At 43.7% G+C, this 12,359-nt stretch overlaps 1 protein-coding gene across 2 annotated transcripts in view; it reads right to left on the bottom strand.

Annotated features, from left to right (window-relative positions):
• The window catches only part of BICC1 (BicC family RNA binding protein 1), a 216,053-nt gene that overhangs the window by 105,061 nt on the left and 98,633 nt on the right, over positions 1–12,359 (bottom strand). For both annotated transcript variants that reach the window (XM_044296755.1, XM_044296754.1), the window contains exon 2: positions 11,493–11,539. In XM_044296755.1, coding sequence (XP_044152690.1) covers positions 11,493–11,539 — 47 coding nt within the window. The remainder of the gene's footprint in view (positions 1–11,492; positions 11,540–12,359) is intronic.

Genomic DNA, 12,359 nt, shown 5'->3' on the forward strand with positions numbered 1-12,359 from the left:
AACAGCGTCTCATATACCTGCTACCTGGTCCTCTGGTGGTCCCTTTTGCTTGGATCGACCACCAGAGGACACAGGTAGCTCTGTAAGTAGCACCAAACACCACTACACTACACCCCTCACCCCCTGTCACTTATTAACCCCATATAGACTTCCTGATCACCCCCCTGTCATTGATCACCCCCCTGTAAGGCTCCATTCAGACGTCCGTATGTGTTTTGCGGATCTACGGATCCGCAAAACAAGGACACCGGCAATGTGCTTTCCGCATTTTGCGGATCCGCACATTGCGGCCAAGAATAGGACATGTTCTATAGGCTCTACAAAAAAACGCAGTGTTCGTCCAATCAGGCCTGATCTTGTGCGCACACTTGCATTCAGTCCACCCCACCGCAGTGACAGAATTTTTTTTCCTGATCACTGCAAAAACACCGTAAAATCGCTGCGGCGCTATAAAAAGATCACTTTTGAGGGGCATGGCGAGTTCATAGAAGAATATTTATTTATTTTTTACACAAATTTGCAGATAGTTATATTTTTTTTTCCTTACAAAGTCTCATATTCCACTAACTTGTGACAAAAAATAAAATCTCACATGAACTCACCATACCCCTGACGGAATCCAAATGCGTAAACATTTTTAGACATTTATATTCCAGACTTCTTCTCACACTTTAGGGCCCCTAAAATGCCAGGGCAGTATAAACACCCCATAAATGACCCCATTTCGGAAAGTAGACACCCCAAGGTATTTGCTGAGGGGCATATTGAGTCCATGAAAGATTGAACTTTTTGTCACAAGTTAGCGGAAAGGGAGACTTTTTTTCTCTCACAAAAACACAATTTCCGCTAACTTGTGCCAAAAAACTTCTATGAACTCGCCATGCCCCTCGAGGAATACCTTGGGGTGTCTTCTTTCCAAAATGGGGTCACTTGTGGGGTATTTATACTGCCCTGGCATTTTAGGGGCCCTAAAGCGCGAGAAGAAGTCTGGAATCCAAATGTCTAAAAATGCCCTCCTAAAAGGAATTTGGGCCCCTTTACACACCTAGGCTGCAAAAAAGTGTCACACATGTGTCACAATTTATAATAGAAATGTAGTTTTATTTGAAAAAATTTACAACTGAAAGTGAAAAATGTCATTTTTTTGCAAAAATTTCTGTCAATTTCAATAACAAAAAATGTAAAAATGTCAGCAGCAATGAAATACCACCAAATGAAAGCTCTATTAGTGAGAAGAAAAGGAGGTAAAATTCATTTGGGTGGTAAGTTACATGACCGAGCAATAAACCGTGAAATTAGTGTAGTGCAGAAAAGTGTAAAAAGTGGTCTGGTCATTAAGGGGGTTTAAGCTAGGGGGTCTGAAGTGGTTAAGGGAATGCTGGTGGTTTGGGAGGTGTTTTTTAGGTGACAGGTTCCCTTTAAATTAGGCTTTACCGTCTCTTTCGCCCCATAAGACACATTTTTCTTCCTCCCAAAAGTGGGGGGAAAAGTCACTGCCTCTGCAGTGGCTGCGTACAGTATGAGGGCGCGCCAGTTCACAACACAGCCGCAGGAAGCATGAAGACAAGTGTGGGCGGTGAGGAGCGGCGGTGGCCAGGAGCGGGAGAGGTAAGTGGTTTATTTATTTTACCTGGCATGAGAGGCATAAGGGATCATTATAGCGGCTTATGAGAGGCCTTAGGGCTCATTAAGGGGGCTGATGAGAGGCATAAGGGCTGATATGGGGTCATTTACATTGGGGTCTGATCTGAGGTCTTATTGGGGTCTTATTAACATTTGGGGGTCTGATTGGTAGTCTGACCTGAGGTGCAATGAAAAATATGTTTTTCTTATTGTCCTGCTCTAAAACCTAGGTGCGAATTATGGGCCAGTGCGTCTTATAGGGTGAAAAATATGGTAATTACTTGGGACTGAAAAGCCAGCACTGTATAACTATTGTCATCAAGTTCATATAAACTCATTGCAGCCACAGGTCATTTATAGATTTCTTCCTCTTTCAACTAATTCAACACAAATAATGAAAAAGCCCTAAGGGTAACATATGTTAGATTGAGGATCTTAGATATTAATATAAGGGGTAAATATTTGCTATTCCTAAAATAGACGGCATCGCAGCCAACAATAATAATAAAATCTGCACATTGACAGAACATTTGCTTTATAGTCAATTTTGAAATAAAGTCTAAAATGTTTCAGCTGTGTTTTCTGAAGTTCGCTGTAGAAGGTCTCTCTGCCAAAAGTGAGTCATTCAATGGCAAATGTATGCACAGTAACGAATACAACTTCTAAAGAGAATTCGATTAAAAACTCCTGGAGATTGGGTGGTAACAGCATGGAGCAGTTCTCATCCTTTTATGACACAGATCTGAATCTTTACAGTCTAGGCAGGAAATAGAGAGAGTCACATTGCATAGCAGACTGATCTGACATAGCCCCCCACGGGCCAGACAGTGCCAAAATGAAACCTTTAGAACATTAAGCTATTAACGTTAAAAGGTCTCTCACCAAAATCCTCAACCTCTCAGTCAGGAAGAAAGTAGAACCAGGAATGCGCTCGTTAATGGTTTTTCAAATAGTTTCAAAAAGTTTAAAAAAAAAACACCTGATAAATTTGGTACTTGCCATTTAAAGATTTACTTTTCTTTAATATCACAATAATCCAATAAGAAGCCCGATACTGTGCTTGCATTTTAACGCTCTGCTCTCTCTGCAACTGCTGCGCCAGCTCAACTTTGACAGGGTCAGACGCGATGACATTTAATTACCTGTTTCTGTCAAAGTGCAGAGAATGAGGCAGTTGCAGAGAGAGAAGAGCCTCTAGGTGTAACGGCTACGCCCCCATTGCTCCTAGAGGCTCATTTGCATATATTAACACCTTTTTCTCAGCAATGCGGGCAGATATGAACATGGGACCAACACAGATGCCTTCAGCTACCAAGTGACCAGGTAACAGCTCAGCCAGGTTTATAGGTACACATCTGGTGACAGATGCCCTTTAAGGGGTTATCCATGATTATGGCCATTTTAATTAGTTTGTGTAGCATGTGGTACCTAACAAATAAATCACAATAACCTGACTCAGTGTCCTGATCTTCAGGTCGCCGGAGTGGTGGCGATGTGTATATCACTGCTTGGTCACATGCTCCACGCGGACATGTCATTGCGGAGGCCAGTTATTGGCCGCATCGGCACACAGCAGGGCAGATGAGCCATGGGGGGCCAATATTTAAGTGATGCATTTGAGACACGTAATCTAGGAAAAAAGAAGGTCACTGAGAACTGGTAAGTGTGTAAGGAGCATGGGTGGTTGGACTGTGGAATCCTGGCATGAAAGAGACATTTAAGGCTACTTTCACACTAGCGCTTGATCGGATCCGTTCTGAACGGATCCGATCATATTAATGCAGACGGAGGCTCCGTTCAGTGCGGATCCGTCTGCATTAATAACTTAGAAAAATTTCTAAGTGCGCAAGATGCCTGAGCGGATCCGTTCAGACTTTCAATGTAAAGTCAATGGGGGATGGATCCGCTTGAAGATTGAGCCATATGGTGTCATCTTCAAGTGGATCCATTCCCATTGACTTACATTGTAAGTCTGGACGGATCCGCACGCCTCCGCACGGCCAGGCGGACACCCGAACGCTGCAAGCAGCGTTCAGCTGTCCGCCTGGCCGTGCGGAGGCGAGCGGAGCGGAGGCTGAACGCCGCCAGACTGGTGCAGTCTGAGCGGATCCGCTCCATTCAGACTGCATCAGGGCTGGACGGAGGCGTTCGGGTCCGCTCGTGAGCTCCTTCAAACGGAGCTCACGAGCGGACCGACGAACGCTAGCGTGAAAGTAGCCTAAAAAAGTTGGTAAACTTCTGGTAAAAGTTGGTAAAAGTCTTTGCATGGGCAAAGAGGCATCTTTCAGAGAAAGAGAAGAATCTTGCTACCGTCCCCAACTGGAAGTGGGCTCCTTGAGACATTGTTCAACAAGCCTTGGAACGTGACAAGGGAAAATAGTCAAGCTGTATATCCTTAGGGAGCCACGTCCAACAGGTGGCACTCGTGAGACTGTTTTCTTTATCTGGGAAATATTGCTTTGCATACTATCTTACCATGGAGCATTGCCATTAAAGGACTTATGCAAAAAATTGTGTTCTCTGACCTGCTAGAAAGGTATATGATGTAATCTGTAGTGGATGTAACTTTCTTATAAGTGACTGTATTTGTAATGCTTCTCATCTGTGTCATGTTACCAGCAAATCAGACTCTCCAACTGACACAGCATCTTATGTGTGGACAGGAAGTAGGTTTCTCTCTGTATTCCTATGGGAGCCTCACTCACAGTCTCATAGGAATGAATAGAGAAGTAACGGAGTTGGAGATCAGAGAGCTGGTCACATGACACAGCTGAGGATCAGAAGGGAGGTTATAACTCACAAATACAGTCACTGATGAGAAGATTACATCGACTACAGATCACATCATGCACCTTTCTAACAGGTCAGAGAATATTTTCTTTTTACATGAGTTCTACTTTATGTTTTCAAAGGGTGCCAAATCTCCTTAATGAGAACCAGTGCCTCTTCTGCAAAAACTGCCTCTGTTGGTACAGAAAGCCACAATCCCACTAAATGAGTCAGTCAAAGGTAAGGAGGACTGGCGGAGCGCTTTCCTCACAAATACAGTTATAACTGGCCGTCGGCTCTATTCTTTGTCAGGTTCCACTAACCAAACCAATTTTTTTGTGCCTTTTGGGCTAATAGATAGACCCATTTCTGTAATATGTACTATAGAATATCAATGTTAGGCTACTTTCACACTTGCGTTTTGTGCAGATCGAAGCAGCGTTTTGGTGTCCGTCTCCAAAGCGGTATAGAGACTGATCGGAGGCAAACTGATGCATTCTGAGCGGATCCTTTTCCATTCAGAATGCATTAGGGCAAAACTGATCCGTTTTGGACCGCTTGTGAGAGCCCTGAACGATCTCACAAACGGAAAGCCAAAACGCGAGTGTGAAAGTAGCCTTTGACACATTTAGGCCACATAAAAATAAACCAAAAAAAAAAATAACTAGGCCTAAAAGCATTACATTCAACTGACATGCACATGTCCCATCAGATGGATTAATGCTGATAATCTGGCGACAGATGCCCGACAAAAAGCAAAACTTGTCGAGAAGGAGCCAGTGAATGACAGAACAAAGTGCTATTGTCTTCCATGTCAACCCGATAGCAGGTTCCATTCTAACACTTTTCAGACATAAGGTGGATTCTGATGGATTACTTGGTTCCATAATTGCTGTTGATTTCTGTCAGTTTGTGGAAAAAAAAGTTTTCTTAAATATACTTTAATTACAGCTTTTCCAAAGATGGATTAAACCTGACAAGCAGGTAAATCAATCCCATGCATCAGTACAGCTCTGAAACCAGAAACGCGTGGGTCTATAGTATGGAAGTACAGTATACTTTGAATAAAAAAATAATAAAAAAAATGCATTTTTAGCCCAGGGGAGTCTACTGGCAGTTTACAATGTCCTCTCCACATCTGTAAATGGAACATTTTTCCTTTACTTCTGTTACAAAGATGAATAAACAGAACATGGAAAATCTGTCACATTCCAAAATCATCAATTCTTGCTCTGGAAATTACACTAATATATTCCAAACTATGCGATCTTCTTTTAAACATAATATGGTTTAGCCCAGAGAACGAATAGGACATTTAGGCCTCAACGCCTGAGGAAACGTAACACCCGAGCTGAAAATGAGAAACATTCGAACGTAATGTACAATACGTTAAACACAAAGTCAGGTAACATGACCTTGAATGTGTACGGAACATGAATTACTTTATAACGAGCTAGAGTCAAAGAATAACATCCTGGATGATGGCGTCTCCGCGGACTGGGTTTGTACTACAGTTATGTAAGAATCAAGATGCTCATCTCACAAGATTATGTAAAACAAAACAAAAAAAAACAAAAAATGTGATAAGCCATAAAAAACAATAAAAGGTCTAGAAAAAATCCCACAACAGGGTTGGCCATTAAAATAAAAGCCTATGATGTACTGTGTGAAGGCACAACAAATAAAAGTCTAAGAGTGCACCCCAGGTTTATATACCTGCAACTACTACGTTTCCAGAAGGCAGACACTGTAAACATGGACGGATCCCACTGAATAGAGATCAAGCTTAAGCCCCCAGGTGAGGAAGAAGCCACGAGGAACAGAGGGAACAGAACAAGAGCACTCAACACTAGAGATTGAGAAATGGCACTTAAAAGAATAAAAATTATTATTAGAAAAAGCTTCTTAAAGAAGGTTGTCCCACAAAAAAAAAAGAATGAAATCTATCAGTATAGCGCCACCTGCTGTTCTTTTTCTAATTTCTCTGTCCTGCTCACAGAGATGGAAGCACAGGCTCAGTTCCGTCCTTCAACTGCCACCAGCTGCAGCACACAGGAGATGCCCTCTGAGAAAGGACATGCCCCATGAGCTGCCAGCTTCAAATAAATCTAGCAGAGCAATTGGAGCAATGAATGGGGAGATCTCAGGATCCATGTGAGGTACAGGGCTGGTTCTAGCCGTGTTAGGGCTCATGCCCACGAACGTAAGGGTTCCGTGGCCACGCTGTGGACCGCAAATTGAGGTCCACAATGCATGGGCACCAACCGTGGGGCAGCTGCATGTGGATCACGGACCTATTCACTTAAATGGGGTCCGCGATCCGCATCCTACAGTCCGCACCGCAAAAAAGTAGTACATGCATTACTTTTTCGCGCTGCGGAGGCACGTACAGTAAACCCACGGAAGCACTCTGGTGTGCTTCCGATCCGTGCCGCATCTCCCGGATTGCGGACCCATTGAAGTGCCCATGTATTGTGGACCAGCCGTATGCAGGCCGCAATACAGCCAACGGCCGTGTGCATGAGCCCTTAGATAGATTGTGTATGATTTTCAGTTTTTATATTATTCATGGTGGTAACACACAGTACGGGTTAGTTCAGCAGATACTGATGGTAATCTCATTACATCCATACATTCTACCAATTGCACAGTGACCATTTCACAGTCTCTGAACTCAAATGGTGACCACCAATATGGCTGCACTTTGCTGTCACCAATAAAAAAAATAAAAAATCCAGAAAGCTCTAAGTAAACCATAATCACTGGCGACAAATTCTCTTTATTAATATACGCACTTTTTATATTTTAGGAGGCACTTTGAAGCGGAGCTTCACTTCAAGCTGGCTATTCTACCTCTGGCCTTAAAAGACCTAGGTAATATGAGGATCGGGCTATGTGCAGCCACTGATCAGAAAGGCTTAGCTCCTTGCTGTACATGGGAGCATCTCTTCTCTCACTGCAGGGTCTCAGGACGGGCGTATACTGCCATCACCGGCTTTATCCCATTACTGTATAGCGAGTACGGTGGCTTCCCTTCTACTGTATTTGCTTACATTGGTCCTTAAATAAGCGTAGAGTATACTCAGCGCACTTAACCGTGAAATAAAAACACAATGTGTAGCGTTCAATGTAAACTATTTGTCTATTTGCCACTTCAGCACATGGAGCGGTTTGAGATATTAACGGGGAGAAAGTCACTTATGGCTTTTGAATGGTTTGTGTACAATTTGCAGCCAGATGTCTGGACCAACAGGAAGCCAAAATCAGAAACCTTACAGCCTGTGACATAATGAGCGTCATCCAATCTGAAGGAAACATTGCACAAATGGGATCCCCCTTAAAGGGGTTGTCCTAGATATTGATGACCTATCCTCAGGATAGGTCATCGACATCAGATTGGTGGGGTTCAGACATCACCCGCCGAGCAGCTGGTTGAAGAGAAGGCCACGTTCCGGGCCAGCGCATCCTCCCCATCATTGTTTACCTGCTCTTCGCTCCAACAGAAGCGGTGAGGAGGTAATTACAAGCCGTCCCATTCACTTCTATGGGACGGCTCATTCCTATACACTTGTCCCAAGTAAATGGGACGGCTTGTAATTTCACCGTCCGACAGCTGTGAGCAGGTAAACAATGAAGAGAAGGGTGAACTGGCACGGCACATTTTTTAGCGGATCCATTGTAACAATGCTCATCCTTGCCCACAAAACGGATAAGAATAGGACACGTTCTATCTTTTTTGCGGTGCTACAGAACTGACATACGGATTCGGATAGCGGATAGCACACGGATCCGTATCCCATCTGCAAAAAAATGCGGATGGGATGCGGACCAAAAATAAGGTTGTTCGAATGGGGCCTAAGGCAAAGGATTTGCTGGGAGAGGCAAACTACTGTGTCCAGTCACCGGCAGTATGAAAACGTCAGATCAATGCAGCGTGGGACAAAGATGACTTCTAGCAGGAAAAAGGAGACGATCTAAAGAGTATCTAGTGACGAAAGAATATAAAGGGTTAAATGGATTTAAAAATCCCGCTACGATCTGCAAAGGATGAAACTAATTCTGTCTGATTCTCCATCACTCTAAAACTTGCAGAAGAATTAAGATGAACGTTGAGACATGCATTTTGCTGGCGTTTCCCTTTAAATAAAAACGGGTTAACCATTCTTCCTAAAAGGAGCCCGACACGGGTGGGGATAGCGGTCCCAATCACTGCTCAGTCCTTGTACAGCAAGGCTGTACATTAGGAGTACATCTCCATGAAACATTGTTCTGCTGCAGATGTTTATACAGCGGAGCAGAGAATATTTCATCTACTCCCCATCTCTGCCAGATGACAAAAAAAGTGTTACATAAGCAACAACCACAGAAAGATTAGCATAAAGTACCAGGGAAAAGTGCAGAAAACGTCTGTCTTGCTTCACATATAGAGGAGCAGAGTATTACATTAACATTTCCTTTTGTTTTGTGCTAGTTTCTATAGAGACCAGGACTACATAGGTTTGATGCACCGCAGGCCTAGAGTATAGGCAACTCTATTAATCATTACGTCCATTGTAAACACATAGAACGGACGGAATATTGGTTGTCTAGATGAAAGCGGGACAGAGAGATTTATTATTTTATTTTTACTTTACACCGATGAACGCAAATTATCTGCAAACATTGTGTCTTTGGAATCTACTCCCAAAAAAGCACAGAGGCGACCATGTATTAGGAGTAAAGATGAGCAAACTGGTTTGTAGGAATCAATATGTCTCATCGAGCAGACTTGGTGTCGTGGCGCTAAGGACTTGATTGACATGGCACTTCTCGGACAGTCTCGACAATATTGCGCCTGTGCCAAGCAATGGCACAAGCTCAAAGGCTGTTACCAATACCGGAGCAGCGGCTGAGAATGCACCAAGTGTGGCGGTACATGCACAGTCACTGCTACAGAAGAGGAACAGAACCTCTTCACTTGGGCCGATACTCAGCAGTGGCGTGGGCGCAGGACTGTCATAGCCGGGTGATATGTCTTGTCCAGTCTATCAAGCAGTTGGGGGGGGCGGGGGGGTTCTTCAGCAGCGAGGACAGCCCTTTGCAGGTGAAGAACGCTTGTTGATAACACAAATCCATTTGCTCATCACTAGTACCTTTAGTGTTCCTCAGGAGTCTACCAACCATAGCACCAGAGGGAAAAAAAAAAAAGACTTTTTAAAACTCAGTTTTAAAGGGAATGTGTCATCAGAAAATTACCTATTTACGTGTTTATGTTTAACATATTTTAATTGTTATTTTTCGCACTGGCCACTAAGCCTAATAAAAGGCACCAGTTCTTGGTTTGTACAGATCAGGTTACTGCAGTTATCTGCTTATGTCATTCTAATCCTGCCTGTAATGATATCACATCTGTATACAGATGGACAGGATCCACCATTCACAATAGGCGATGGTCAGAGCTTATCTATTCTTTCCTTGTACAATGACCTCTGCACAGAGCATGGCACAAAACAGGGCACAGAGCAGGTCTACAAAACTCTCCCATAGAAGTCAAGGATGTCCCCTCCTGACCAGTGTGTCTATGACCCATGGAGCTGCCATAGGGCCGAAACGATTACTCGATTGAGTCGACTAATTTGACACCAACAAATCTCAATGCACATTTTTTGCATCAAGGATTCGTTTGTGTCATGTGACCATGAAGCGGGAGCGAAGTGCTTGCCATTACTTATCGCTCCGTGGTCACCCACCAGCCCGCACCGCGCTGCACTTTCAGCCCTGACACATCGTCAGGATATAGTGCACATATGCGTATACTATGACCCGATGCTGTGTGATGTCAGGACTACACTGCAGCGCGGGGAGAAGACGACAGAGGAGCTGTGGAGCAGCGCCCCTACAGGAAAGGTAAGTACTGGCACTTAGGGGGCAAGCTGATGGAACAGGTGGAGTGGCACTGGGGTGGAGAAGACCTGAGGGCGCCGGGGGACAGTGGAGCTGATGGCGCCGGGGGACTGTGGAGCTGATGGCGCCGGGGGACTGTGGAGCTGATGGCGCCGGGGGACTGTGGAGCTGATAGCACTTGGGGGAACTGATGCACTTGGGCTGATTGCACAGGGGGGTACGAAGGGTGTTGGGGACTGATGGCAGGGGTCTGATGAGTTTTTATAAAGGAAAACAGTCTATTAATGTATTTTTTCTTATTAGAGTACTCGATTAATCATAAAAAAAAATAAAAAAAAATAGGTAGAATACTCGATTACTAAAATAACTGTTTACTGCAGGCCTAGGCTGCCGTAAATCAATTTTCTTAATGCTTTCTAAATGCTGTTAACAGCTCAGGCAAGATGACCACCCCCATAATCATGTTCAGGAAAAAGAATAAAAATTCTGTAATCAGAGATAAAAACTGATTAGAAAAAAAAATAAAAAAAAGGGATGCGTGTCGCTATCTGGCTGCAGTAACTGCTAAATACAAACTGAGAAGGAGATTGCCCTTAGCACTAGTTTAGAGCAATACAACATTCTTATTCTGAAAAAAACTCAATATAAAAATCGGAGTTTTTCAATAAGCAAGGAGCGATTCATCTCAGATCCAACTGCATCTGAAAGAAATATACTTTTATTCGCCTAATGAAGCCGTTCTCTTGGTCGATGATTTTCTTTCCTGGCCACCTAGTGGGTAGTTTTAGTATTACATCTGTACACATCATGAATTAGAAACATCTGTGGACTATTGTACAAAGCTTAGGAATCATTTCAAAATAAGTAGAGTTAAAAAAAGAAAAGTGATGAATGTTTGTAGCCAGGCTTTATTATTTGTGGGACAGAGGAACACTGAGGTTATTTGGCTTGTTAAGTATGAGTCTGAGATGCACCGTTTAGGAAGCCGATGTTATCGGAGAAAACGTGAAAATAATACAGCCTGTGTCTGCCACCCATGGTAATAAAGGAGAGGTCTCGGGAACGCACAGCAAGAGACTGGAAGTCAAACGGTCATGAATTTTCAACAGCAGCACTTTACTGCAATAAAAACACTGCAGCAAAACAAGGGGCACAGTCTGAAAGCCAGGAGGAAGGATAAAAAGGCAACATTTGTAGTAAGTGTATTAAAACCTCACCTTCTGAAAGAAATCTTCACCGCTCTTGCCCTTTCCTTCTGCCGCTGCTGTAACAAAGAAGAGAACAGTAGTGTAAGTAGAACATACACCTCAGGGGTCAAGCAATTAGGCGCGCTGCAGCGAAGAGGCCCGACTCCTTGTAGGTTCCACTGGATGCACTGGAGTCATGATGTGACCCATAAATAAGTACCCCTTAAATTAAATAATCTGGAATATAGCAGAGGGAGCAATTCTTTATAGCGGACTCCACATTTTATGGTGAACCCTGACATATCCCCATCTTCACCCTCCGGCCCCTTTTAAATGAGCATCGGAGCATTTCATGAGGCATTTTTAGGAGATCCGGTGACGTACCGGGCTCCGATGCTCATATCTGAGGGGTGAAGATGGGGATATGTCCTGGTTAAGGTCTGAACCCATTTAAATGGCGTAAACAGACAGGCTGTCTAGACCTGCACCAGATTTATCATGGTGACCCAGACTGGAAGATAAATCTGGTTCACAGACACACACTTTTGTTTAGCTCTATACACATTATTGGATTGAGACTGAATTTTATGCCAAATTGTGGCAGAATTTTGGTGCAGAATGTTCCATCTCAGGCAGTGCCCAGATTCGCCATGAAGATCCACCCCTTCTGAATAACCCCCTCCTTGTCACCAAGTCGACAGAAAATCAAAGCATAGGGACCCTAGTTGCTAGTTGCGCAAAATTGTTCCACTTTTTAGGCAGATTTTAGGCATAGACACATTAGTAAATCTGGGTCTATGAATCCATTATGGAAGGTGATGAACATACGAGACTCTGAAGAAAGCAGACAGGGAACCTGATAAATCTCCGTCTCAGAGAAAGCCGACTGCTGCCCCC

This window comes from Bufo gargarizans, chromosome 6, assembly GCF_014858855.1.
Source record: "Bufo gargarizans isolate SCDJY-AF-19 chromosome 6, ASM1485885v1, whole genome shotgun sequence".
NCBI classification, from domain to species: Eukaryota; Metazoa; Chordata; class Amphibia; order Anura; family Bufonidae; genus Bufo; species Bufo gargarizans.